This window comes from Macaca fascicularis, chromosome 19, assembly GCF_037993035.2.
Source record: "Macaca fascicularis isolate 582-1 chromosome 19, T2T-MFA8v1.1".
Classification (NCBI taxonomy): Eukaryota; Metazoa; Chordata; class Mammalia; order Primates; family Cercopithecidae; genus Macaca; species Macaca fascicularis.
This window is the reverse complement of record NC_088393.1, coordinates 17,521,052-17,544,310: the sequence shown is the minus strand read 5'-3', so window position 1 is coordinate 17,544,310 and position 23,259 is coordinate 17,521,052. Positions and strand designations below refer to the sequence as shown.

The window sequence follows — 23,259 nt, the reverse complement described above, 5'->3', positions numbered from 1 at the left end:
AATTAGCCAGGTGTGGTGGCAGGTGCCTGTAATCCCAGCTACTTGGGAGGCTGAGGCAGGAGAACCGTTTGAACCCAGGAGGCAGAGGTTGCAGTGAGCCAAGATTGCGCCAGTGCACTCCACCTGGGCGACAGTTGAGAGACTTTGTCTCAAAAACAAACAAACAAAAAAGGCCGGGCGTGGTGGCTCATGCCTGTTATCCCATCACTTTGCGAGGCCGAGGCGGAAGGATCACCTGAGGTCGGGAGTTCAAGACCAGCCTGACCAACATGGAGAAACCCCATCTCTACTAAAAATACAAAATTAGCTGGGGTAGTGGCGCATGCCTGTAATCCCAGCTACTTGGGAGGCCAAGGCAGGAGAATTGCTTGAACCCGGGAGGTAGAGGTTGCGGTGAGCTGTGATCGCTCCATTGCACTCCAGCCTGGGCAACAAGAGCGAAACTACGTCTCAAAACAAACAAAAAAACAAACAGGAAATATTGCCTATTGCATGAGTGAAAAAATTTAGAAACTATTTCATAAGTCTTTTCCTGTTATATCCTGCAAATGTTTTTGCTTGTTGATTTTTAGAGTTCTTCAGGCCGGGCGTGGTGGCTCAAGCCTGTAATGCCAGCACTTTGGGAGGCCGAGACGGGCGGATCACGAGGTCAGGAGATCGAGACCATCCTGGCTAACACGGTGAAACCCCGTCTCTACTAAAAAATACAAAAAACTAGCCGGGCGAGGTGGCAGGCGCCTGTAGTCCCAGCTACTTGGGAGGCTGAGGCAGGAGAATGGCATAAACTCGGGAGGCGGAGCTTGCAGTGAGCTGAGATCCCGCCACTGTACTCCAGCCTGGGCGGCAGAGCGAGACAACGTCTCAAAAAAAAAAAAAAAAAAAAAAAAGTTCTTCAAATGTCAGCTGGGCAAGGTGGCTTATGCCTGTAATCCCAGCAGTTTGGGAGGCCAAGGTGAGTGGATCACTTGTGGTCAGGAGTTCGAGACCAGCCTGGCCAACATGGTGAAACCCCGTCTTTACTAAAAATACAAAAATTAGCCAGTCATGGTAGCATGCACCTGTAATCCCAGCTACTCAGGAGGCTGAGGCAGGAGAATCACTTGAAACTGGGAGGCGGTGGTTGCAGTGAGCCATGATTGTGCCGCTGTACCACTCCAGCCTAGGCGACAGAGCGAGACTCCAAAAAAAGTTCTTCAAATGTCAAGAAAATTCTTGTAACCAGGCAGTGTATCTTTTTTTATTGCTGCTATAAATGGGATGCTTTAATACATTTTAAAGCTATATACATATATAGTATACAAGAAATGAATTTTAAAATATCCCTAAGTCTCTTGCTAGCTTATAGAATTCTTTTATTGAAATATCTTTAGTCACATTGCTTGGGCCTATCATATATACAGTCATCTGCAAATAATTTTGCCCTCTCATTTCTTATTTTTCTTCTTTTCTTATTTTTCAATCTCATTTCTTTCTTCTTGTTTTAGAGACAGGGTCTCACTCTGCCACACAGGCTGGAGTGCAGTGGCGCCAACATAGCTCACTGCAGCCTTGAACTCCTGGGCTCAAGTGATCATTTGCCTCAGCCTCCTGAATAATTGGAGCTACAGGCGTGCACCACCACACCTGGATAATTTTTTTTTTTTTTTTAAAGATGGAGTCTTGCTCTGTCTCCCAGGCTGGAGTGCAGTGGTGTGATCTCGGCTCACTGCTACCTCCGCCTCCTGGGTCAAGCAATTCTTCTGCCTCAGCATCTTGAGTAGCTGGGATTACAGGTGCTCGCCACCACGTCTGGTTAATTTTTGTTCTTTTTGTTTTTTTTTTTGAGAGGAAGTCTCACACTGTCGCCCGGGCTGGTATGCAGTGGGGTGATCTCAGCTCACTGCAGCCTCCACCTCTCGGTTTCAAGCGATTCTCCTGCCTCAGCCTCCCGAGTGGCTGGGACTACAGGTGTACACCACCACACCTGGCTAATTTTTGTATTTTTAGTAGAGATAGGGTTTCACCATCTTGGCCAAGCTGGTCTCAAACTCCTGACCTCGTGATCCACCCGCCTTAGCATCTCAAAGTGCTGGGATTACCGCCATGAGCTACTGCACTCAGCTGATAATTATTATTTTTTTGAGATGGAGTCTTGCTCTGTTGCCCAGGCTGGAGTGCAATGCAATGATTGTGGCTCATTGCAATCTCTGCCTCCTGGGTTCAAGCAATTCTCCTGCCTCACCCTTCTGAGTAGCTGGGATTACAGGCACCTGCCACCACGCCCAGCTAATTTTTGTATTTTTTAGTAAAGACAGAGTTTCACCATGTTGGCCAGGCTGATCTTGAACTCCTGACCTCAAGTGATCCACCTGCCTTGGCCTTCCAAAGTGCTGGGATGACAGGCGTGAGCCACACCAGGTGGCCTACATCTGGATAATTTTTACATTTTTAAATTTTTATTGGTAGAGATGGGGTCTCGCTATATTGTCCAGTCGGGTCTTAAACTCCTAGGATCAAGTGGTCCTCCTGCTTCAGCCTCCCAAGTAGTTGGGACTAAAGACATGAGCCCCATGCCTGGCATTTTATTTATTCTATTTACAGGGTCTTGCTATGTTGCCCAGGCTAGTCTCTATCTTCTGGCCTCAAGCAATCCTCCTGCCTCAGCCTTTGGAGTATCTGGGACCACAGGCATGCACCACCATATTTGGCCCCATTTCTTTTTTTCTTCTAGTTGTGCTGACTACCACCTCAAGACTATGTTAAATTATGGAGGCAGGGTGACTGTGAGCATCCTTCCCCATTCCACTCCCCCAGTTTTTTTTTTTGTTTTTTGTTTTTTGTTTTTTTTTTTGAGACGGAGTTTCACTCTTGTTACCCAGGCTGGAGTGCAATGGCGTGATCTTGGCTCACTGCAACCTCCGCCTTCCCACAACCTCCGCCTCCCAGATTCAAGCCATTCTCCTGCCTCAGCCTCCCGAGTAGCTGGGTTTACAGGCACGCGCCACCATGCCCGGCTAATTTTGTATTTTTAGTAGAGACGGGGTTTCTCCATGTTGATCAGGCTGGTCTTGAACTCCAGACCTCAGGTGATCTGCCTGCCTCGGCCTCCCAAAGTGCTGGGATTACAGGCATGACCCACCGCGCCCAGCCTTGTTTTTGTTTTTTAAGCCAGAGTCTCACTCTTTTACCCAGGGTGGAGTGCAGTGGTGTGATCTCAGCTCACTGCAACCTCTGCCTCCCAGGTTCAAGTGATTCTCCTGCCTCAGCCTCCTGAGTAGCTGGGATTACAGCCACGTGCCACCATGCCTGTCTAATTTTTGTATTTTTGGTAGAGACAAGGTTTCACCATGTTGGCCAGGCCGGTGTCGAACTCCTGACCTCAAGTGATCTACCTCTTTCGGCCTCCCAAAGTGCCGGCGTTACAGGTGGCGTTAGCCACTGTGCCTGGCCTATTCCTCATTTTGATGGCAGAAATTTTGAGTATTTGCCCATTAAAGTCGACACTTCCTTTGGTTTGAAATTGTTCAGTGAAGTGAGGAACATCTCCATCTATTTCCTTTCTTTTCAAATTAGGAGCCTTTGGGTAATGGAGGCTAAACAGTACAATTTGTCATTTTAGCATCTGTGATTTTGTTTTCTGAGGCATTAATGTACTGCCTTTTGCTGCTGTTGATGTTTGAGACAGGGTCTTGCTCTGTCGCTCAGGCTGGAGTGTAGTGGTGTGATCACAGCTCACTGCATCCTCGAACTCCTGGACTCAAGCCATTCTCCTGTCTCAGCCTCCCAAGTAGCTGGGAGTATTTTTTGTAGAGATGGGGTTTTACCATGTTGTCCAGACTGGCCTCAAACTCCTGAGCTCAAGCAATCCTCCCACCTTGGCCTCCCACAGTGCTGGCATTACAAGGCATGAGCCACGGTGCCCCGGCCAATGTGGTTTTCTAATAAGGAATCATCCCTCTGTCTCAGGCATAAACTTCCTTTTTTTTTTTTTTTGTTTGAGTAGGGGTCTCACTCTGTCACCCAGGCTGGAGTGCAGTGCCGCATGATCACTGCTCACTGTAGCCTCCAATCCCTGGGCTCAAGGGTTCCTTCTGCCTCAGACTCGCCAGTAGCTAGGATTGTAGGTGTGAGTCACCATGCCTGGCTCAGTCTCCTTCTTATGATCTACTTTTTTTTTTTTTTTTTTGAGATGGAGTCTCGCTCTTGTTGCCCAGGCTGTAGTGCAGTGGTGCAGTCTCAGCTCACTGCAACCTCTGCCTCCTGGGTTCAAGCAATTCTCCTGCCTCAGCCTCCCAAGTAGCTGGGATTACAGGTGCCCACCACCATGCCCAGCTAATTTTTTGTACTTTTAGTAGAGATGGGTTTTCCCCATGTTGGCTAGGCTGGTCTTGAACTCCTGATGTCAAGTGATCCGCCTGCCTCAGCCTCCCAAAGTGTTGGGATTACAGGCGTGAGCCACTGCGCTCGGCTCTATGATATACTTTTTTTTTTTTTTTTTTTGAGACAGAGTCTCTCTCTGTCGCCCAGGCTGGAGTGCAGTGGCTGGATCTCAGCTCACTGCAAGCTCCGCCTCCTGGGTTTACGCCATTCTCCTGCCTCAGCCTCCCGAGTAGCTGGGACTACAGGCGCCCGCGACCTCACCCGGCTAGTTTTTTTGTATTTTTTTTAGTAGAGACGGGGTTTCACCGTGTTAGCCAGGATGGTCTCGATCTCCTGACCTCGTGATCCGCCCGCCTCGGCCTCCCAAAGTGCTGGGATTACAGGCTTGAGCCACCGCGCCTGGCCTTGATCTACTTTTTAAAAGCTGCCAGTAGCGCTTTTAAAAATCTCTACTTGGGCCGAGCACAGTGGCTTATGCTGTAATCCCAGCACTTTGTGAGGCCGAGGCAGGAGGATTGCTTGAGGCTAGGAAGTCAAGGCTGCAGTGAGCTATGATTGCACCACTGCACTCTAGCCTGGACCACAGAGTGAGACCCTGTCTCAAAAAAAAAAAAAAAAAAAAAAAAAAAAAATCCCTACCTAATGATTTTACTCACTGTGTGATGGGGTCCATTGGGTGGGGGGTCCACTGGGCACCTCCGAGGGTCTCCACAATGCCGTCATGCTGCCATGGGGCAGACACCCCAAGCCCTTGTCACCAAGCCCCTCAGCTGCTCCCTTACAGGCTGTGCCCTGTCTGGAGCTGGTGTGAGAGCAGGGCTCAGGACCCCAGAATTCCTACTCCATGACCCTTTTCAGGACCCCTACCCTAGTACCCACCCAGTTCTCCTTTGAAATGATCAGACTATGACCTGGGGAGGGCAGGGTCTCCAGGGAGCGCTGGGCACGACCCATGTGTGTTTGTTGAGTGACTGTATGAGGGATCTGTAGTGTCCCAAGAGCTGGGGCTGCAGTGTGGCTGAGCTGTGTCCTCAAACTATTGCCTTCAATTCCAGGGAAGACCTAGTGTTGAGACCCCCTCCTCCAGGATGAGCTCCTGTCATTACCCCACTCCTCCTCGACCCTCCAAGCCCCTGTCCTACCCTTTGGCCTCACTCTGGCCTCACATTGCTGAAGGCATTGAGTTTGGCTGTGAGTCTGCTAATCGGAGGCTCCTAGGGCCTCCTGGGGCTGGGCCTCGTCCATTATGGGGTAGGCTCCAGAGGAACATGGGCGGAGGGAGAGTTTGATGAGTCACCACCCGCCAGCCTGACTTTTTCTGTTTTTTTTTTGCAATAGAGTCTTGCTCTGTTGCTCAGGTTGGAGTACAGTACCGCGATCTCGGCTCGCTGCAACCTCCACTTCCTGGGTTCAAGCGATTCTCGTGCCTAAGCCTCCCAAGTAGCTGGGACTACAGGCATGTGCCACCATGCCCGCCTGAGTTTTGTATTTTTTGGTAGAGACGGGTTTTCACCACATTGGCCAGGCTGGTCTCGAACTCCTGGCCTCAAGTGATCCACCTGCCTTGGCCTCCCAAAGTGCTGGGATTCCAGGCGTGAGCCCCCGCATCTGGCGCTGAGGTTCTTCTTTCCCTGCTCACACACTCTCTGTGGCTCTTCAGGGACCTCCAAAGACCCTCCCATCTCATTGCCCACCCTGAAAGGCATTGCTGGATGGGGACAGGGGACAGAAGGAAGACAGACAAGGTGGGCGGGGGTCTTTATTTGAGTTTGGGCATGATTCGAATGAAGAGGATCATACTAATGAAGATGAAGCAGACGATAATGAGCATGGCCCAGAGGAACCAGTTGACTGACTTCTGTGTGTGCTGCTCCAGCCGCTCTGACTCTGTCTTCAGCTTCTCCAGGTTCTGGTCTGCCATTTTCAGTGAGTGTGACAGGGTCTGCGGGGAAGGTGGAAAGGGTGTCAACAGGACTGGGGCCTGAATAGCTTCTCTCTACTTCCCTGGGGCTGGCCTGCACCTCTTGTCGCTTGCTGGTGCTGTGCCCTCTGCAGGGAATGCGATTGTTGCCTTCTACAAAACTCCTATTCATCCCACAAAGCCCCAGCCACCATGCTCCTGTGCTGGGAAGCCTTCTCTGATGCCCCAGGGCAGAGGCTGGAGAGCTCCCCCAGTTTCCACACCTGGTTGTCCTTCTTGATGACACTCTGGGCGGCCAGCGTATTGGTCTTGAGGCTCCGGGCCAGTCCTAGCATCTCTTCCGCCAGCTTTTCCTGGAGATTCTGATGTCGCTGCAGGACGAGGTCTAGCTCAGCTGCCGACTGCTTCTCACTCACTGGCTGGGACCCTGCCACTCCACTGATCTCACACATGGTGGGAGGAGGGCATGAGAGATGGAGTGGGAAAGAGGAGAAGACCAATACATTTTCTTGTTTTTTTTTTTTGAGACAGCGTCTCGCTCTGTCGCCCAGGTTGGAGTGCAATGGCGTGATCTCAGCTCACTGCAACCTCCACCTCCTGGGTTCAAGCGATTCTCCTCCCTCAGCCTCCTGAGTAGCTGGGATTACAGGGACCCGCCACCATGCCCAGCTAATTTTTTTATATTTTTAATAGAGACGAGGTTTCACCATGTTGGCCAGGATGGTCTCAATCTCTTGACCTCGTGATCCGCTCGCCTGAGCCTCCCAAAGTGCTGGGATTACAGGCATGAGCCACCGCGCCCGGCCAACCAACACATTTTCAAAGCAAGCCAAAGGTCATGGCTTCAGCCACAGCCCTGCGTGGGACTCAGTTTCCCCTCCTCTGCTTTGACTTTTTTTTTTGGGACAGAGTTTCGCCCTTGTCACCCAGGCTGGAGTGCAATGGCACCATCTCAGCTAACTGCAACCTCTGCCACCCGGGTTCAAGCGATTCTCTTGCCTCAGCCTCCCAAGTAGCTGGGATGACAGGTGCCTGCCACCACACCTGGCTAATTTGGTGTTTTTAGTAGAGATGGGGTTTCACCATATTGGTCAGACTGGTCTCGAACTCCTGACTTCAGGTGATCCACCCGCCTCGGCCTCCCAAAGTGCTGGGATTACAGGCGTGAGCCACTGCATCCAGCTCTTTTTTTTTTTTTTGACTGAGTTTCACTCTGTTGCCCAGGCTGGAGTGCAATGGCACCATCTCGGCCCACTGCAACCTCCGCCTGTCGGGTTCAAGAGATTCCCCTGCCTCAGCCTCCTGAGTAGCTGGGACTACAGGCGCTCGCCACCATACCCGGCTAATTTTTTGTATTTTTAGTAGAGACAGGGTTTTGCCATGTTGGCCAGGCTGGTCTTGAACTCCTTGCCTCGGGTGATCCGTCTGCCTCAGTTTCCCAAAGTGTTGGGATTATGGGCGTGTGCCACTGCGTCTGGCCTACTTTGACTTCTGCGAAGAGCATCCACAGAAGTGGCTTCTGGTTCGTTTAGATCCTTGTGGTAGTGCCTCAGTGGTCCAGGGTTTGGCCAGTGCCACCCCGTCCCTGCCGCACCACCCAATTGCCACTACTGCCCCCCAGGGCCACAGACACTCACGTTCTCTTCCTTACGTCCATCTCAGGCTCTGAAAGCAAAACAGGCCAAGCAAAAAGGCAAGTGTTTGTTTCCTGTTTCCGGCATCCTAACCATTGCCTGTGCTGGGCCTACTGTTTGGAATGTTGTTTCCTCATCTTGTCTGCTGCCCCGTTGGCTTCTGACCATGCTTGAATACCCCCTCTTCTAGGAGAGTCTCCTTACTCCTGTCTCATTTCCCTCAGACCCCAGATCCCTCCCTCCAGCCTAGCCTTGGTCCCATAGGCTGGGCGTGCCTAGCTTTAACAAATTTATCTATTTGCTTATTTTTGAGATAGAGTCTTTCTCTGTCAACCACGCTGGAGTGCACTGGCGCGATCTCAGCTCACTGCAACCTCCCCCTCCCAGCCTCAAGCAATCCTCCTGCCTCAGCCCCCCAAATAGCTGGGACTATAGGTGTGCGTCACCACGCCTGGCTAATTTTTTTCCTTTTTTTTTTTTTGAGAGGGAGTCTTGCTGTGTCACCCTGGCTGGAGTGCAGTGGTGTGATCTCAGCTCATTGCAACCTCCACCTCCTGGGTTCAAGCAATTCTCCTGCCTCAGCCTCCTGAGGAGCTGGGACTACAGACAGGCGGCACTGCATCCGGCTAAGTTCTGTATTTTTAGTAGAGACAAGGTTTGGTCATGTTGGCCAGGCTGGTCTCAAACTCCTGACCTCAAGTGATCCACCTGCCTCAGCCTCCCAAATTGCCGGGATTACAGGTGTGAGCCACTGTGCCCGGCAGGAGTGCCTAGCTCTGTTTCCTCTCGGGGTCATTTCCTCTGTCCTGGCTCTTCCTCCACGTGTAATTTGGTTATGTTGCTGTTGGAGTCAGGCTGGGCATGGAGGCCCCAGGGCAGCAAGGATGTATGTCTTGTCCTAGGCAGCTGGCCCTCAAGTCCTGTTGTGTTCATGGTGACTCACCTGCAGAGTCCTGTGGAAAGAAGTAAGTGGCATGAGACTGGGTGCGGTGGCTCACTCCCAGCACTTTGGGAGGCCGAGGTGGGCAGGTCACCTGAGGTCAGGAGTTCGAGACCAGCCTGGCCAACGTAATGAAACCCCATCTCTACTAAAAATACAAAAAATTAGCCAGTTGTGGTAGGGGTGCCTGTGATTCCATGGCTCAGGAGGCTGAGGCAGAAGAATCTCTTGAACCCAGGAGGCGGAGGTTGCAGTGAGCCGAGATCGCCCCACTGCACTCCAGCCTCGGCAACAAGAGTGAATCTCCATCTCAAAAAAAAAAAAAAAAAAGTAAATGCCATGAAGTCACCCCCCTTGTCTTGTTCCCAAACCTGTCCCTTCTGATCTCAACCTTTTCACCTTCAGTCAGGACATAGGGAAATCCCATGACCTCTGAGCCTGTTTCCTCAACTATAAACTGGTAACAACCACTCATATATATATATTTTTTGAGATGGAGTTTTGCTCTTATTGCCCAGGCTGGAGTGCAATGGCTCAATCTTGGCTCACCGCTACCTCTGCCTCCCAGGTTCAAGCGATTCTCCTGTCTCAGACTCTTGAGTAGCTGGGATTACAGGCATGTGCCACCACGCCCAGCTAATTTTGTATTTTTAGTAAAGACGGGGTTTCTCCATGTTGGTCAGGCTGGTCTCTAACTCGCGACCTCAAATGATCTGCCCGCCTTGGCCTCCAAAGTGCTGGGATTACAGGCTTGAGCCACCGCGCCCGGCCAACAACTCATATTTTAAAAGATTGAGCTGATCCACATAAAGTGCTCAGAAAGGAACTTGTCATCTTCTTTTACAGCTGAAGAAACTTTCGTGTCTTGTAAGTTGCAAGCCAGGACTCAAACCCTGCTCTTGGGCCAACTCTGGGGCTTAACCTGACACGTTCCATTTCTGCCTTGTACCAAATTTGCTATTCATCTAGCAAAGCCTTAGCCACAGTGCCCCTCTGTTGGGCGGCCTTGTGTGATGACCCAGGGAAGCGATTGCTGGACCCCCTCAGAGCCCCTGTATCTGACAGTATTGTGGTTCCGGCTGCCTGCAGGCATAGAACCCCCGTCCCTGTCCAAGGGGTTCCCAGGGACCAGGAAAGGAGCCCTACCGTGCCTAGTAGCTCACTCCGCATCTCGCTGGTGTACCGCGCCCGTGACTGCAGATGCACCGTCTTTGTGGCGGGCACTCGCTCTCTGGCTGTGGTTGGCACACGGCCAGGGGCCAGGAACTGGTTGGCCAGTGCTTTCTCTGAGGAGGAGGTCTGCAAAAATGTGGGAAGAGAAGTCACTGGAGGGGCAGGTCCTGGGGACGAAAGTGAGCAGTGATGGGGGCTGAGGGGGAGGGGCACCCCTTCTCACCAGCTTCTCGGCTTGCAGCATCCCCTTCAGAAAATCCACCTTCCAGGAATATTCATTGATCACCTCAGAGGCCGGTTTGCTGGGAGGTAGGAAGAAGAAAAAGAAAACCTGTCCATGGTCCCCAGCTCAGGGAAGGGTCCCAGCTGGGACAGCGGTACTGGGATGTCCCAGAATAGCCACGTGCTGATGTGAAAGCAGTAAGGCTGCCTGCACTCACCTCGCGTGGACCTTCAGGGCCTGCAACATGTCCTCCAGGGCTCCCACGTACTGGGGAGGAAAAGTGGATTGTCACCCGGGGGTCGTTCCCACGTCCTGCTCATGGGAGTGGGGGGCGGGGCCGACAAATGGGAGGGGTCAAGCGCAAAGGAGGCGGGGCCAGTGGGGGAGGGGCGGAGTCCCAGGGACGGGGGCGGAAGCTACAGGTAGACGTGGCGGGACTGACCGGAAAGGGCGCTGCCCGAGAGGCTACTGGGGCAGGGGAGTCCGGCTAGGTGGCTTCCAACCCTAGGAACCACCCCCCGGGAGTCGGACTCTACGCGGCAGTGCGAGATCCCCTCACCTTCTCCAGGCGCCACTCGTCCGGGTCCCGTTTCTCCGCTGCCATCGCCTCGCAGCGGGATAGTAGCCGCACCAGGTTCAGCTCCAGCCTCGACGCCGCCATTATCGCCCGGTCCTACCCCGCCCCTTCCGCCGGCGCCATGTTAAGAGAGGGCGGAAGTGCCTTCAAGTGGCCTTCCGGGCGGATGTTTCGCCTGCTCCAGTTCGCTGGCCCATCTTTGTTTGGAGCAGAAGTAATACCTTGTTTTGAGGCGGGGCGCTGGGCCGGGCGCGCTGCCTCAGGGCTGTAATGCCAGCATTTTAGGAGGCGGAGTTGGGAAAGGATTGCTTGAAGCCAGGAGTTCGAGGCCAGCCCGGGCAATATAGCGCGACCCTACCTCTATTTTAAAAAAATAGGAGAGGCGCCACCCCATTCTTTCTTACTCAGGCGAATCACTTCCTTTTCTTCGAGAGCGTGTTAACCCTTCGGGAATGATAGGACGACCGGGATCTTCGGGTGTCAGACCCCCCTGCACTGTGCCCTCTTGTTCTGTTTTGCTTGCTCGAAGTACCTCCCCCCACCCCACTACTACCTGGATTCTTCCCAGTCGGAGCTGTTTCACCTCCGCGCGCCCTTCCCGATTTCTCTTGTAGGAGGGGCTCTAGCCTGGAATTCAGGAATCCAAGGCTTCCCCCACCTCAGCGGGGCTCATCCGTATTGTGGTTATGAGCTTCCAGGTCACAGCTCCAGCTCTGATTCCATCCCCGGCCCTGGGCGAGTTTAACTTTTCTTGATCCGTTTCTTACCCCGGGAAATGTACAGTGTGACAGTACCTGCCTCAAGGGTGATATGGGGCAGCTCTGCCTCAGAGTGAGCAAGGTGGGGCTGGGTCCCCCCTAACGCCCAGACCCCCGTGGAGAGAACCCCTTCCCAGCCCACCTCATTACCTGGAAGCTGAGTACCCCTATGCCTGCAGTGCCACGCTTCTGGAGTGAGAGGATGAGGGTGGGGGCTTCACAGGGACCAGGGCCTGGCATGCAGCCCTCATGTTTTCCCATACCTTAGATCACCTGTATCTTGGTCACACCAGTGGGCCTGATGTCCTTGAAAAATATCATAGACGGATGGGCGCAGTGGCTCACGCCTGTAATCCCAGCACTTAGGGAGGCTGAGGCAGGTGATCAACTGAGGTCAGGAGTTTGAGACCAGCCTGGCCAACATGGTGAAACCCCGTCTCTACTAAAAATACAAAAATTAGCTGGGTGTGATGGTGGGTGCCTGTGATCCCAGCTACTTGGGAAGCTGAGGCAGGCAAATCGCTTGAATCCAGGAGGCAGATGTTGCAGTGAGCCAAGATTGCGCCATTGCACTCCAGCTTGGGCAACAGAGCAAGAATCCATCTCAAAAAAAAAAAAAAAAAAAAAAAAAAAAAAGAAAAATACAATGGAGGGCTGGGTGTGGTGGCTCATGCCTGCAATCCCAGCACTTTGGGAGGGTGAGGTGGGTGGATCACTGGAGGTCAGGAGTTTGGAGCAGCCTGGCCAACATGGTGAAACCCTGTCTATCAAAAAATACAAAAATTAGCCAGGGGTGGTGGTGCACACCTGTAATCTCAGCTACTCGGGAGGCTGAGGCAGGAGAATCGCTTGAACCTGGGAGGTGGAGGCTGCAGTGGGCTGAGATCGTGCGAACTGCACTCCCGCCTGGGCGACAGAGACCATGTTTCAAAAAAACAAAGAAACAAAAAAAACCCACAACCATGGAGACCAAACCCAGGGCCCATCAAAGGGGCCTCTAGAGGCTGGCAGGGCAGAGTCTAAATCCCAGCCATGCCCCTCCCAGCTGTGTGGCCTTGGACAAGCCCCTCAACCTCTGGCATGTGCAGTCTGGACTTGGGTTCTTCAGGGCCCCCGAACCAACACCAGCCAGCCAGTGCCCACAACTCCCATCTGATGGCAGCCTGGGAGCCCATCTGTTCCTGTCCTGCTGGGCCCACAGGGAACTGGCTACCTCTGATGGATGGGTGGTGGCTGCAGCTGACATTTAGGCTCCAGAGACTGGGCATTGAAACAGGGAGGCCAGAGAGGCTCCCAAGGACAGCAGGTGCTCCTTGCCAAGTGAGGCTCTGCTGGGAGCTCCATTTGCTGGAGGGTCAAGACAGATCTTTGAGGACAGTGTTCCACCATCCCCTGCACCCTTCTTGGCTGAGGCCACAGGGCAGACCCCCCCTCCCCGGCCCTGCTCTTCCAGGCCCGATCCCACATGAGCAGGCATCCCAGGCACACACTTCTCAGGCACTTTTTATTTCACGCCGTGCGGAGGGCCCTTTGTCCCAGATTTGTGGCCATGTGTCCAGGTGTCTGGGGGAGTGGGCCAAGCCTGAGAGAGGAGGGCCCTGCTCCAGAGATCCCCAGGTTGTCCCTGTTGACCTGTAGGGAGGTCTGACTTCAGGCATTGCCCTCCTGGTCCGTGAGCAGTCCTGAGTCACTGGCTCCTGTTCTGTCACATGGGGTGGGTAGTGCCAAGAGCAGCCAGCCTCCTGCAGCCCTTGGCGTCCGGAAGAGTGACAGCCACATTCAAGTCTCCCTGGCATGTGAGGTCTGTGGTGCCCCTGACTCATGTCCTGGCTCCAGCCAATAGCCTAGACCCCCATAGAAGGTTCCAGCACGTCCTCACATGCACATTGGCCAGGTGGCTGTCCCCCGGAGACATGTGTCAGACGGGCACGGGTCAGGTGGCCCAAGTGTCCAAAACTCTCATGGAGGGTCCCAGCCCACTGGCCACCCCAAGCCAACCATAGCAGGGGTCTGAGCCTCAGACGCACAGGGGCCTAGTGGCCTCCGCTCTGACAGCTCAAGTCCAGGTTATAAGGGAGACGGGCAGCGTTAATAGAAAACTTTGTACATACACATATAAAAAACCATTTGGTCTTCCATTAAGGCTGTTACAGTTTAAAGTTACGTAAACCACGTACAAAGAAACGGTTAAACGTACAAAAGGGGAGTGGGGAGATGTGAGGCTGCAGGCGGAGATGTGGCGCTCCCCGCAGGTGCGTCGGTGATTTGGGGGCTGGGTGCGAGGGGGGCCTGGCTCCAGCCGGCCTCTCCCTGCCTTGACTCTGCACTTGGGGCCGGTGCCCACCTCACGTCGCTCTTGAGCTTTTGATTCTGGATCCTTCTCTGAGGGCCGAACACTAGCTCTGCAGCTCTGGCGCCCAGCTCCAGTGCAGGGGCCGTCCTCGGACATGCAGACTTTGTCAGCTGTGGCCCTCAGCCATTGGCCTGGCCCGAGGCGGGGGGCAGGCAGTACTTTGGGGGGTCCGAGTACCTTCGCTTGGCCCCAGGTGGCTGGCCATCCTCTTCTAGGGGCTCCAGGGCGCCCTGCGTTGGCAGGTGGACCCCGGGCGTGATGTACACGGAATGTACCTGGTCCGGGCGGCGGGCAGGTGGCTCCCGGCGCCGCACTGGGGCAGCCACCTCCCGGGCACCCGGTGCCCAGCAAGGCAGGTGGGAGGGCAGGCCTGGTGGGAGCTTGATGTTGGCCGTGGGCATGATGGGGGTCCGCCGGGGGGTCTTCACTCTGACCGTTACGAAGGACGACGGCCTTCGTCGTGGAGGGGCAGCCACGGTGGGGAGGGGGCTCGGGGCGGGCGCGCCGGGGCAAGGGAGAGCAGGCGCAGGGGGCCCTTTTGAGAGACAGATGGCAGGGTTACTGCAGCTTCAGGGCCGGCAGTCGGAGGACCCTCGCCCTGGGGCCTGCTGGGATGGATGGGAAGGAGAAAAGCAGACGCTACCTTAATACTGACCTTCCGAGGCCCCCCGCCCGGCCCGCTCCTCCAGCAGGCTCTCAGTGCTGGCCGACGTCTCCGAGTCCAGGTTCTCCTCGTCTGAGCCCCTTGGGTCCAGCTCCGGCAGCCGATAGGTGATGTCCTCCCTGGAGGAAAAAGCGTCGTGGTGTCCAAAGCCACTCCACCAAAAGTGCCAGGCCAGTGTGGAACAGAGCAGGCCGTCCTGCTCCTAGATGTAACTCCATGTCCCCAACCTCCCCCCACCCCAAGCAAGAAGATTGCTTGAGCCCAGGAGTTTGAACCCAGCCTGGGCAACATAGGCAGACCCTGTTCTACAAAAAGTAAATGAATTAGGCAGGCGTGGTGATGTGCACCTGTGGTTCCAGCTACTGGGGAGGCTGAGGTGGGAGGACCCCTTGAGCCTAAGCGATTGCGGCTGCAGTGAACCGTGATCGCATCACTACAATCCAGCCTGGGTGACAGAGCAAGACCCTGTCTCAGAAATAAAGGCCGAGTATGGTGGCTCACACCTGTAATCCCAACACTTTGGGAGGCCAAGGTGGGGGATCACTTGAGGTCAGGAGTTCAAGACCAGCCTGGCCAATGTGCTGAAACCCTGTCTCTGCTAAAAACACAAAATTAGCTGGGTGTGGTGGTGGGCACCTGTAGTCCCAGTTACTTGGAGGCTAAGGCAGAGAATTGCTTGAACCTGGGAGGCGGAGGTTGCAGTGAGCCGAGATCGCACCACTGCACTCTAGCTGGGTGACAAAGCGAGACTCCGTTTCAAAAAAGAAAAAAAGTGTTGTTTGCCCAGTATCAGGGATGACAGGACCAAACCTGGCGAGGCCAAGCGGACCACCAGGGATGGAACCTGCGCTCCAGCTTGCCCTAAACATGAAGGACTGAGGGAGGGGACCGGGCCACTTGCTTCTCCTCCTTGATGGACTGGATCCGTTCAATGAGAATCTCTTTTTCCCGGTCCTCATCGCCACCGGCTGCCTCCTCCTCCAGCAGCACCTCCAGCTCCTCCCCCTGGCTGTCCCGGGCCTTGGGGCTCTTGTTCTGAAAGAAAGCAGCAAGGGGTCTGACTGACTCCTCTGAGTGGGCGAGGTTAGTGCCAGAGGTGTGAGCAGGTCCCAGGTTAGTTCTGATGTGGATGCGCTGGGCTCTTAGTGAGACTTCTCTAGGAATCCCACGGGACAGAGTGGTGGTCGTGTGGCCGATTAGTCGTCCTGGGCACAGAAGCTCAGCAGGCAAGGGGCCTCCCCAGCATGCACTTCTGGAAGGTTAGGACAGGCTCCGTCTATCCTACGAGGGGCCCAGGGCCCCAGGGAACTCCAGCATGCACCGCACCGGGAGACATGCACTGCGGGCCCACCGAACGCGTACATACCAGGACCCCCTCATAGGGAGACGAAAACCCCAGTTTGAGAGGCCATAGCTGGGAGAGAGATGAACACAGGGTGACCACATGGGCCAAGACAGACACAGGCATGAGCTGGGGATACATCCAATGACCAGTACCAAGACAGGGGGTCCCTGGTTCCCACAGGAGCCCAGAGCCCGTTCCCCACTAACGCACCCCTGCACTGTGGGGCTGATTCTTCTGCTCTGGGGACATTTCCCGGGGGCAGAGGGCCCAGGTCAGAAAGGACAAGGCTGGACTGATGACCTGAACCACCAGCAAGTGGGAAACTGGTCCCCCACCTGCCTCACCTAGAGGGACACAATTGGAGTGAGGCTGAGCGAGGACCATCGTCTTTTGTTCAAGGCAGTAAGTCTGCCCCTGCCTGCACGGCCCGGTGGCCCCAGCCAGGCTGGTTATGGCTGTGGCCAAGGGTGTGGTAAGAGTGGGCGGGTAACTGGAAAGGGAGGCCCCGCCCGGCTACCCGAGACTACATCCACTACCCAGTCCCATCCTCGGCATGGGAGGTCCCGCCCACCCAAGGCCCCCCTCCCACCAAGACCCCGCCCAACAACCTTCCCAGCAACAAAGCCACGCCAAAGGCCCTGCCCAGCACCAGACCCCGCCCACCAAAGAGGCCCCGCCCCCGCGATCACCGGTACTCACAGCATTTTGTCGCAGGAGCGAAAGCCTGCGGAAGGCGATGCTCTCTGCAGCCTCCAGTTGGCTGATCTCCTCCATCTTCACTTTGTATTTCCTCATCTGCTCCTTGATCAGCATCTCCACGCACCTACAGAGAAGGCCCACGGGAGGAAGTGACTCAGTTACCGCCCCGGGCACATTTGAGGTCCAGGAGTTGGTACCTGGGGGGCAGTGGCTGAGGCTCAGAGACCAAGCAGTGCCTGGGACACGGCTGTGAAGGCTCCCATGCTGTGTGACCTTTGGCAGCTCACTCCACCTCTCTGACCCTGAGTCTCCTGTCTCTGCACGCCTCCTTGTTTGAAGGAGGGTCAGAGTGAACTGAAGCCCCTAGTCACCAGCAGGGTGGGGATTATCTTGCCTCCCAGAGAAGTCCAAGCTGCTGGGCAGTTTGTCCCAGGGGCAGCAGGCAGATGGCCCCAGGGGCTCCAGACATGTGCTCTGACCCACAGTATGCCCACTTGGTGGTCAAGGCCAGCCTGGTGGTGTCAGTATCAGAGGGTCTCAGCTCGGAGTGGTCAGAACCAGAGGGACTCAGCTTGGAGTGGTCAGAACCAGAGGGACTCAGCTCGGAGTGGTCAGTACCAGAGGGACTCAGCTCGGAGTGGTCAGTACCAGAGGGACTCAGCTCGGAGTGGTCAGTACCAGAGGGACTCAGCTCGGAGTGGTCAGTACCAGAGGGACTCAGCTCGGAGTGGTCAGTACCAGAGGGACTCAGTTTGGAGTGGTCAGTACCAGAGGGACTCAGCTTGGAGTGGTCAGTACCAGAGGGACTCAGTTTGGGTGAGCTCTGTGGTGCGAGCTGCAGGAGCTGCTGCTTGTTCCTTATCCTCCCCTGACAGGACGCTGTGTAGCAGAGACAGGAGTCCACTATCATTCGCCTATCATCCAGCCTTTGCTAAAAGTTCGGTTTTAGTACAATGGGGTGTGCTCATTAAAGCACATTCAGAAAGACACAACTGCTGGGACCACTGCCATCTGGATAGTTGCTTTTTTTTTTTTTTTTGGAGATGGAGTCTCGCTCTGTCACCCAGGCTGGAGTGCAGTGGCGTGATCTCGGCTCACTGCAACCTCCACCTCCTGGGTTCAAGCAATTATCCTGCCTCAGCCTCCTAAGCCGCTGGGATTACAGGTGCCTGCCACCACACCTGTCTAGTTTATATATGTAATTTCTTAAAATTTTCTTTTTGAGACGGAGTCTCACGCTGTTGCCCAGCTGGAGTGCAGTGGTGCAATCTCAGCTCACTGTAGCCTCCGCCTCCTGGTAGCTGGCATTATAGGCACATGCCACCAGGCTCAGCTAATTTTTGTATTTTTTCTTCCTTTTTTTGAGACGGAGTTTCGCTCTTGTTGCCCAGGCTGGAGTGCAATGGTGTGACCTCGGCTCACTGCAACCTCCGCCTCCTGGGTTCAAGTGATTCTCCTGCCTCAGCCTCCCAGGTAGCTGGGATTACAAGCATGCGCCACCATGCCCGGCTAATTTTGTATGTTTAGTAGAGACGGGATTTCTCCATGTTGGTCAGGCTGGTCTCGAATTACTGACCTCAGGTGATCCGCCCGTCTCCGCCTCCCAAAGTGCTGGATTACAGGCGTGAGTCAACTTGCCTAGCTTAAGTTTTATATTTTTAATAGAGATGGGGTTTCACCATGTTGGCCAGGCTGGTCTTGAACTCCTGGCCTCAAGGGATCCACCCACCTCGGCCTCCCAAAATGCTGGGATTACAGGCATGAACCACCATGCCTGGCCTAATTTTTAAATTTTCTGTAGAGACAAAAATTTAAAATTTCAGAATTTTTTGTAGGGTCTCACTATGTTGCCCAGGCTGGTCTCAAACTCCTGGCCTCAAGTGATCCTCTTGCCTTGGCCTCCCAAAGTAGCTGGGATTACAGGTGTGAACTGCTGCACTCGGCTCTGGACTTTTCTTACACATTTATTTACACAGAGATGGATGGAGTTGTCGTGGGGTCCCGGGGCAGGGCGGGCACTCACGTGGTAATCTTGAGGACATCCTTCATGCTGGTCAGGGGGTCCGAGTTGTCAGGGCAGCGCAGGAGGCAGGGTGCGAAGATAATGGCCAGGGCCCCGGGCGACATGCGGTTGACATCCTCGAGCAGGGCCACCCTGCACAGTCACTGGCAGTTAGAGGACGGCTACGGCTGAGGGAGGGAGGTCCCAGGGAGCCCCGAGACTGAACTTCTGAGCCCTGGGGTGCCTGTTAGGAAAGCAGTGCCGCAGCCCAGCGCCGCAAGATGCTTCTGCAGGACAGAGAGGTACCTCAACGGACCCGGGCGGCCCAGCAGCCTGGCCCTCTCCCAGAACCCACAACAGCGGTCTGCATCCTGGTTCGAAACCACCACAGAACGCCAGCTCGGGTCTCCCTGGGAAATGCTGCCTCGGGGGTTCCCAGTGCGACCCTAACCCCACAGAGGGCAGGTGGGGAGGCACTTGCTTGACGAGGTGGAAGATGAGTCTCTCCAGGGAGTTGTGGTTGGCTTCCGGAAGGTGCTCCAGGACGGCATAGATGGCAGCCAGCTGCTCCTGCTTCTCTGGCAGCTCTGCAAGCAGTGGGGTTTGAGGGCGTCAGCTCCCAAGGGTCCCCAAGGTGCCTGTTGTCCCCACCAACACGACCTGAGATGCACGGGTGCCATCCACCCTGTGGTGCCCACGCAAGAATGGATGGCTACAGAGGTGTCCTGGCCCCACCCCAAAGTGGGAACCCGGTTTGGCTGGGCCGACTGCTTCGGGCCTCAGTTTCTCAGCTTGTGGACCGGGTGGTCCTGCCTCCTGGGCTGGTTACAGCAAGCGCTGTACCCTGGCCATGGCCACCTGCGGGTGGGGCTCACCAACGGCTCGGAGGAAGTCGCCGTACTGTGCGAAGGTCATGAGGGGCTCAGGCAGCTCCCGCAGCCACTGCTTCAGCACCCCCGTGATGGCATGGATGGGGAAATTCTCCAGCTTGACTGCTGTGGGGTCTGTGGGGTGAGTGGGGTGGGACTGGTGAGCGGCACACTGGTGAGACGGCTGCGCCTGGGGCCTGGCACTGCGCCCACCTGCCCGCAGTGCCCACCTGTCTGCAGCGCCTGCCGGAGCTCCCGAGTGCGGTTGGCGGCGCCCGACTTGCGGTAGAGGCCCTCGGTGTACAGGCCATGCATCTCCACGTGTTCCAGGAGCTTCTCCAGCACAATGGGCACTGAGGCCTTGTCGCTGGTCAGGCTGTCCACGCACACACCGAAGTGGCCCGGCTCAGCGCCTGGCTCGCCCTGCAGTGCCGGGTGTCGGGGGGTCAGGTCTGGGCCTGGCTGTCTTCCTCTCCAGCTGTCTCTGGGGGCCTGTCCCTCCTGGTCCCGCACAAGGCCCTCGGGGCTTCCTCTGCTGTTCTGTCCCTCCCTGTCTCCTTCTGCATAGTTGTTGGGGGTGTGGGGCTGCAGAGGTCAAGGCCAGTGTGGCAGCCACTGGGTAGGGGCTTCCTTTGTAGGCTACCCAAGGCATGGGTGGTCCTTCGTGGGGTGAGAGCTATAACCTGGCCCCCACAGCCGCCTCACAGAAGTAGACCCTGACTCTTGTTGCACCCCTACCACCCAGGACCCCATCCTTAGGCACAGAGTTGGGGGGCCTCCCTCTACATGGCTCAGGACTCTCTCGGGAGCAAGGATGAGCAGGGCTGGGGGAGCTGAGACACACACACAGGCCTGGGCCCTGCCTGGGGGCCTCAAGGGGTTTGGACAGAACCAGGGACAATGGTGTATTCTGCAGAACCAGAGGCCACAGCTGCCCCCTGCTGGCTGCTCAATGCTGCGCTTGGCCCTCACATCAAGCACCACCTCCCGGTGCACCCGGCTCTGAGTGGAGTGTCATTCTAGAGAGTTCCAGGCCTCCTGCACTCACCTTCCTCCCGTAGGTGTAGGAGCAGTGGCTCTGAATCTTGTGCACACACTTCTTGTGGCAGGTCATCTTGCACACTAGGAGGTCACAGGGTGGGAGTCACAGAGGGTGCTGGGGACCCCAGATTCCTGCAGCTGCCCACCCAGCTGGCCGGGGGCCGCCGACTGCCTTTTTTTTTTTTTTTTTTGAGACGGAGTTTCACTCTTGTTGCTCAGGCTGGAGTGCAATGGCGCAATCTTGGCTCACCGCAACCTCTGCCTCCCGGGTTCAAATGATTCTCCTGCCTCAGCCTCCCAAGTAGCTGGGATTACAGGCGTGTGCCACCACGCCTGGCTAATTGTGTATTCTTAGTAGTGACAGGGTTTCTCCATGTTGGTCAGGCTGGTCTTGAACTCCCAACCTCAGGTGACCCGCCCACCTTGGACTCCCAAAGTGTTGGCATTATAGGCGTGAGTCACCGCACCCGGCCTGGATTGCCTTCTTTTTGGTTTTTGGTTTCCTTTTTTTCGTTTTGAGACAGGGTCTCACTCTGTCACCCAAGCTAGAGTGCAGTGGTGCTATCATAGCTCACTGGAGCCTTGACCTCCCAGGCCCAGGTGATCCTCCCAAGTAGCTGGGACTACCTCCCAAGTAGCCATGCCTGGCTAATTTCTGTATTTTTTGGTTTAGACTGGGTCTTGCCATGTTGCCCAGGTTGGTTTAGAACTCCTGAGCTCAAGCGACCCTCCCTCCCCGGCCTCCCAAAGTGCTGGGATTACAGGTATGAGACACTGTGCCTGGCCTGCCGACTTCTAAACCCACACTGCAGGCACCTGTGCCCTGACTCCTGAGAGAGGAGGCCGTGTGGGCAGGCTTCAGAGCTCAAGGTGGCCATTCGTGGCCTCAGACCCAGTCTGGCTAGTGGAACCACGAGCACGTGTTTGTGGGGACCTGTGACATCCTTGCCCCAAGGCCTCAGGGCCAACTCCTGGCAGAACTAAAGGTCTAAAAGTCCTGCCAGGAGGTGGTTTTGGGGCCTTGGGATGAGGATGTCATGGGGCAAAGACAATGCTACTTTTCCTTCTTCCAACCACACTGAATCCCAGGCCACCCAGCTGACGTCTTGGGAGAGGGTACACTGGCTACGCTAAAGAAGAGAGTGTCTGGCACCTGGGAAGGATGGAATCAGGTGAGGGGATGGGCCTGGGTCCCGCATCTGTGTCTCAGGACCATGACAACTGACTGTTGGACAGATGTGGGGTGGTGGGGCTGCTTTCTGGGCTGAAAAGACCCTGGCCCGACTGGTTCTGGCAGAAACACACATACGGGAGAGGCCCTCTTGGCCCTGCTGGGCCTCTGGAGGCTGCCTGGGCTTGGGTCCTGGCTTGGCCACCTCAAAGCTGTGTGACCATGGATCGGCTGGGTCATTCCTGGGCCCTGTCTGTCTCTTAGGGTCCCCTGGGGCTGAGTCTGGCCTACAGGGGAGGGACCATGAGGAGCCTGGGGAAGGAGGGGCCAGTGGTTCAGGCGGTGGAGCAGCGTATACAGACAGAGAGGCAGGGCCCAGGAGGAGAGGAGGCTGCAGATGGGGGTGGACGCTGGCTACTGGGGGCCTCAGGGCCAGCTGAGAATTGGGCTCTGCCCCTCGGGTGATGGTGGACAGTTTGAGGGGGTGGGATATGGCTGGGGCAACGGTCCAGAAAGATCTGACCTGGTGGCTGGGCTGGGGTGAAGACCCTTTTTTGGTTTTTGAGACTGAGTCTTGCTCTGCTGGCCAGGTTAGAGTGCAGTGGCGTGATCCCGGCTCACTGCAACCTTTGCCTCCCAGGTTCAAGTGATTCTCCTGCCTCAGCCTCCTGAGTATCTGGGATTACAGGTGCCCACCACCGTGCCCAGATAATTTTTGTATTTTTAGTAGAGATGAGGTTTCACCATCTTGGCCAGGCTGGTCTCGAACTCCTGACCTCGCTATCCCCCTGCCTCGGCCTCCCAAAGTGCTGGGATTACAGGTGTGAGCCATTCTGCCTGGCCCTGAAGCCCTCTTGAGCAGTGAGGGGTGGTGGGGGACGTGGAGGGGTTTGGGGCCTGGGTGGGGAGCCACTCACCGCTGCAGAGCAGGGCCTTGTCCATGAGCCAGATATAGGAGAGGCACTGCTCGCACGACTGCGGGATGCTAACCTGGTAGCTGGCGAACACGTGCCCGTTGTGCTCCTGGACCTGTGAGGCCAGAGAAGGGCGCTGGGCGGGGGAAGGGGAAGGCAGCCCTCCCCAGCCACTGGTGGATGATGGCCCACGGGATCTCAGGGGTGGGTCTGCTTATTCAAGACTACGGCTCCGTATGTGCTGGGGAGAAAACACACTCACACGTATCCACGCACACATACGTGTGCAGACGGGCCCATGCACACACTGACACTGACACACACGTGCACGCTCCTGCCAACGTTCGCCTGCTGGGACTGTCATCCACGTGCAGCCTACTCACAGCGCGCTCCTGCTTCCGCTTCTTCTTCTGAGCTTTGCTCTGCTGTGAGGAACACAAGGAGGAGGTCGACGGGGGCCCCCTGGGAAGTGACCCAACCCACCCCTGGCACCCCATAACCCAGGAATCTGGGTACCCTGAACCCTCCCTCACCTGGAGTGGCATCATTGTCCCTAACACCCCCCATTCAGACACCCCACGCCCAGAAGTGAGGCCCTGTTGGGGAGGGTGCAGGA

At 55.7% G+C, this 23,259-nt stretch overlaps 2 protein-coding genes across 9 annotated transcripts in view; both read right to left on the bottom strand.

Annotated features, from left to right (window-relative positions):
* Positions 1-6,102: 6,102 nt before the first annotated feature.
* Positions 6,103-10,928, bottom strand: USE1 (unconventional SNARE in the ER 1). The gene is made up of 8 exons (XM_005588353.4): positions 10,810-10,928; positions 10,468-10,517; positions 10,251-10,329; positions 10,001-10,153; positions 8,858-8,867; positions 7,918-7,945; positions 6,544-6,718; positions 6,103-6,301 (listed from the first exon to the last, which is right to left on the bottom strand). Exons 1-8 carry the CDS (start codon positions 10,909-10,911, stop codon positions 6,119-6,121), a joined length of 780 nt encoding a protein of 259 aa, XP_005588410.1. The 5' UTR covers positions 10,912-10,928; the 3' UTR covers positions 6,103-6,118.
* A 2,147-nt stretch (positions 10,929-13,075) lies between these two features.
* Positions 13,076-23,259, bottom strand: part of MYO9B (myosin IXB) — a 138,210-nt gene continuing 128,026 nt past the window's right edge. For 2 of the 8 annotated variants that reach the window (XM_074026312.1, XM_065535164.1), the window contains 12 exons: positions 23,027-23,068; positions 22,647-22,758; positions 20,566-20,639; positions 19,748-19,940; positions 19,524-19,652; positions 19,130-19,235; positions 18,670-18,801; positions 16,647-16,770; positions 15,969-16,016; positions 15,500-15,637; positions 14,594-14,717; positions 13,076-14,473 (listed from right to left, as the gene is read on the bottom strand). In XM_074026312.1, coding sequence (XP_073882413.1) covers positions 14,058-14,473; positions 14,594-14,717; positions 15,500-15,637; positions 15,969-16,016; positions 16,647-16,770; positions 18,670-18,801; positions 19,130-19,235; positions 19,524-19,652; positions 19,748-19,940; positions 20,566-20,639; positions 22,647-22,758; positions 23,027-23,068 — 1,638 coding nt within the window. In that variant the 3' untranslated portion in view covers positions 13,076-14,057. Of the gene's footprint in view, positions 14,474-14,581; positions 14,718-15,499; positions 15,638-15,968; positions 16,017-16,646; positions 16,771-18,669; positions 18,802-19,129; positions 19,236-19,523; positions 19,653-19,747; positions 19,941-20,565; positions 20,640-22,646; positions 22,759-22,905; positions 23,069-23,259 lie in introns of those variants that run through there. The other 6 variants (XM_074026313.1, XM_074026314.1, XM_065535165.2 and 3 more) reach the window with 5 other exon arrangements.

What these genes read in the sequence shown, in the direction of transcription:
- USE1 (XM_005588353.4), bottom strand. Translation starts at nt 10,911, where the DNA reads ATGGCGGCGTCGAGGCTGGAGCTGAACCTGGTGCGGCTACTATCCCGC. An exon ending in TGCTGCAAGCCGAGAAGCTG is followed by an intron (nt 10,154 to 10,250) that starts GTGAGAAGGGGT and finishes ACATTTTTGCAG; the next exon opens with ACCTCCTCCTCAGAGAAAGC. An exon ending in TCATCAAGAAGGACAACCAG is followed by an intron (nt 6,302 to 6,543) that starts GTGTGGAAACTG and finishes CCTTCCCCGCAG; the next exon opens with ACCCTGTCACACTCACTGAA.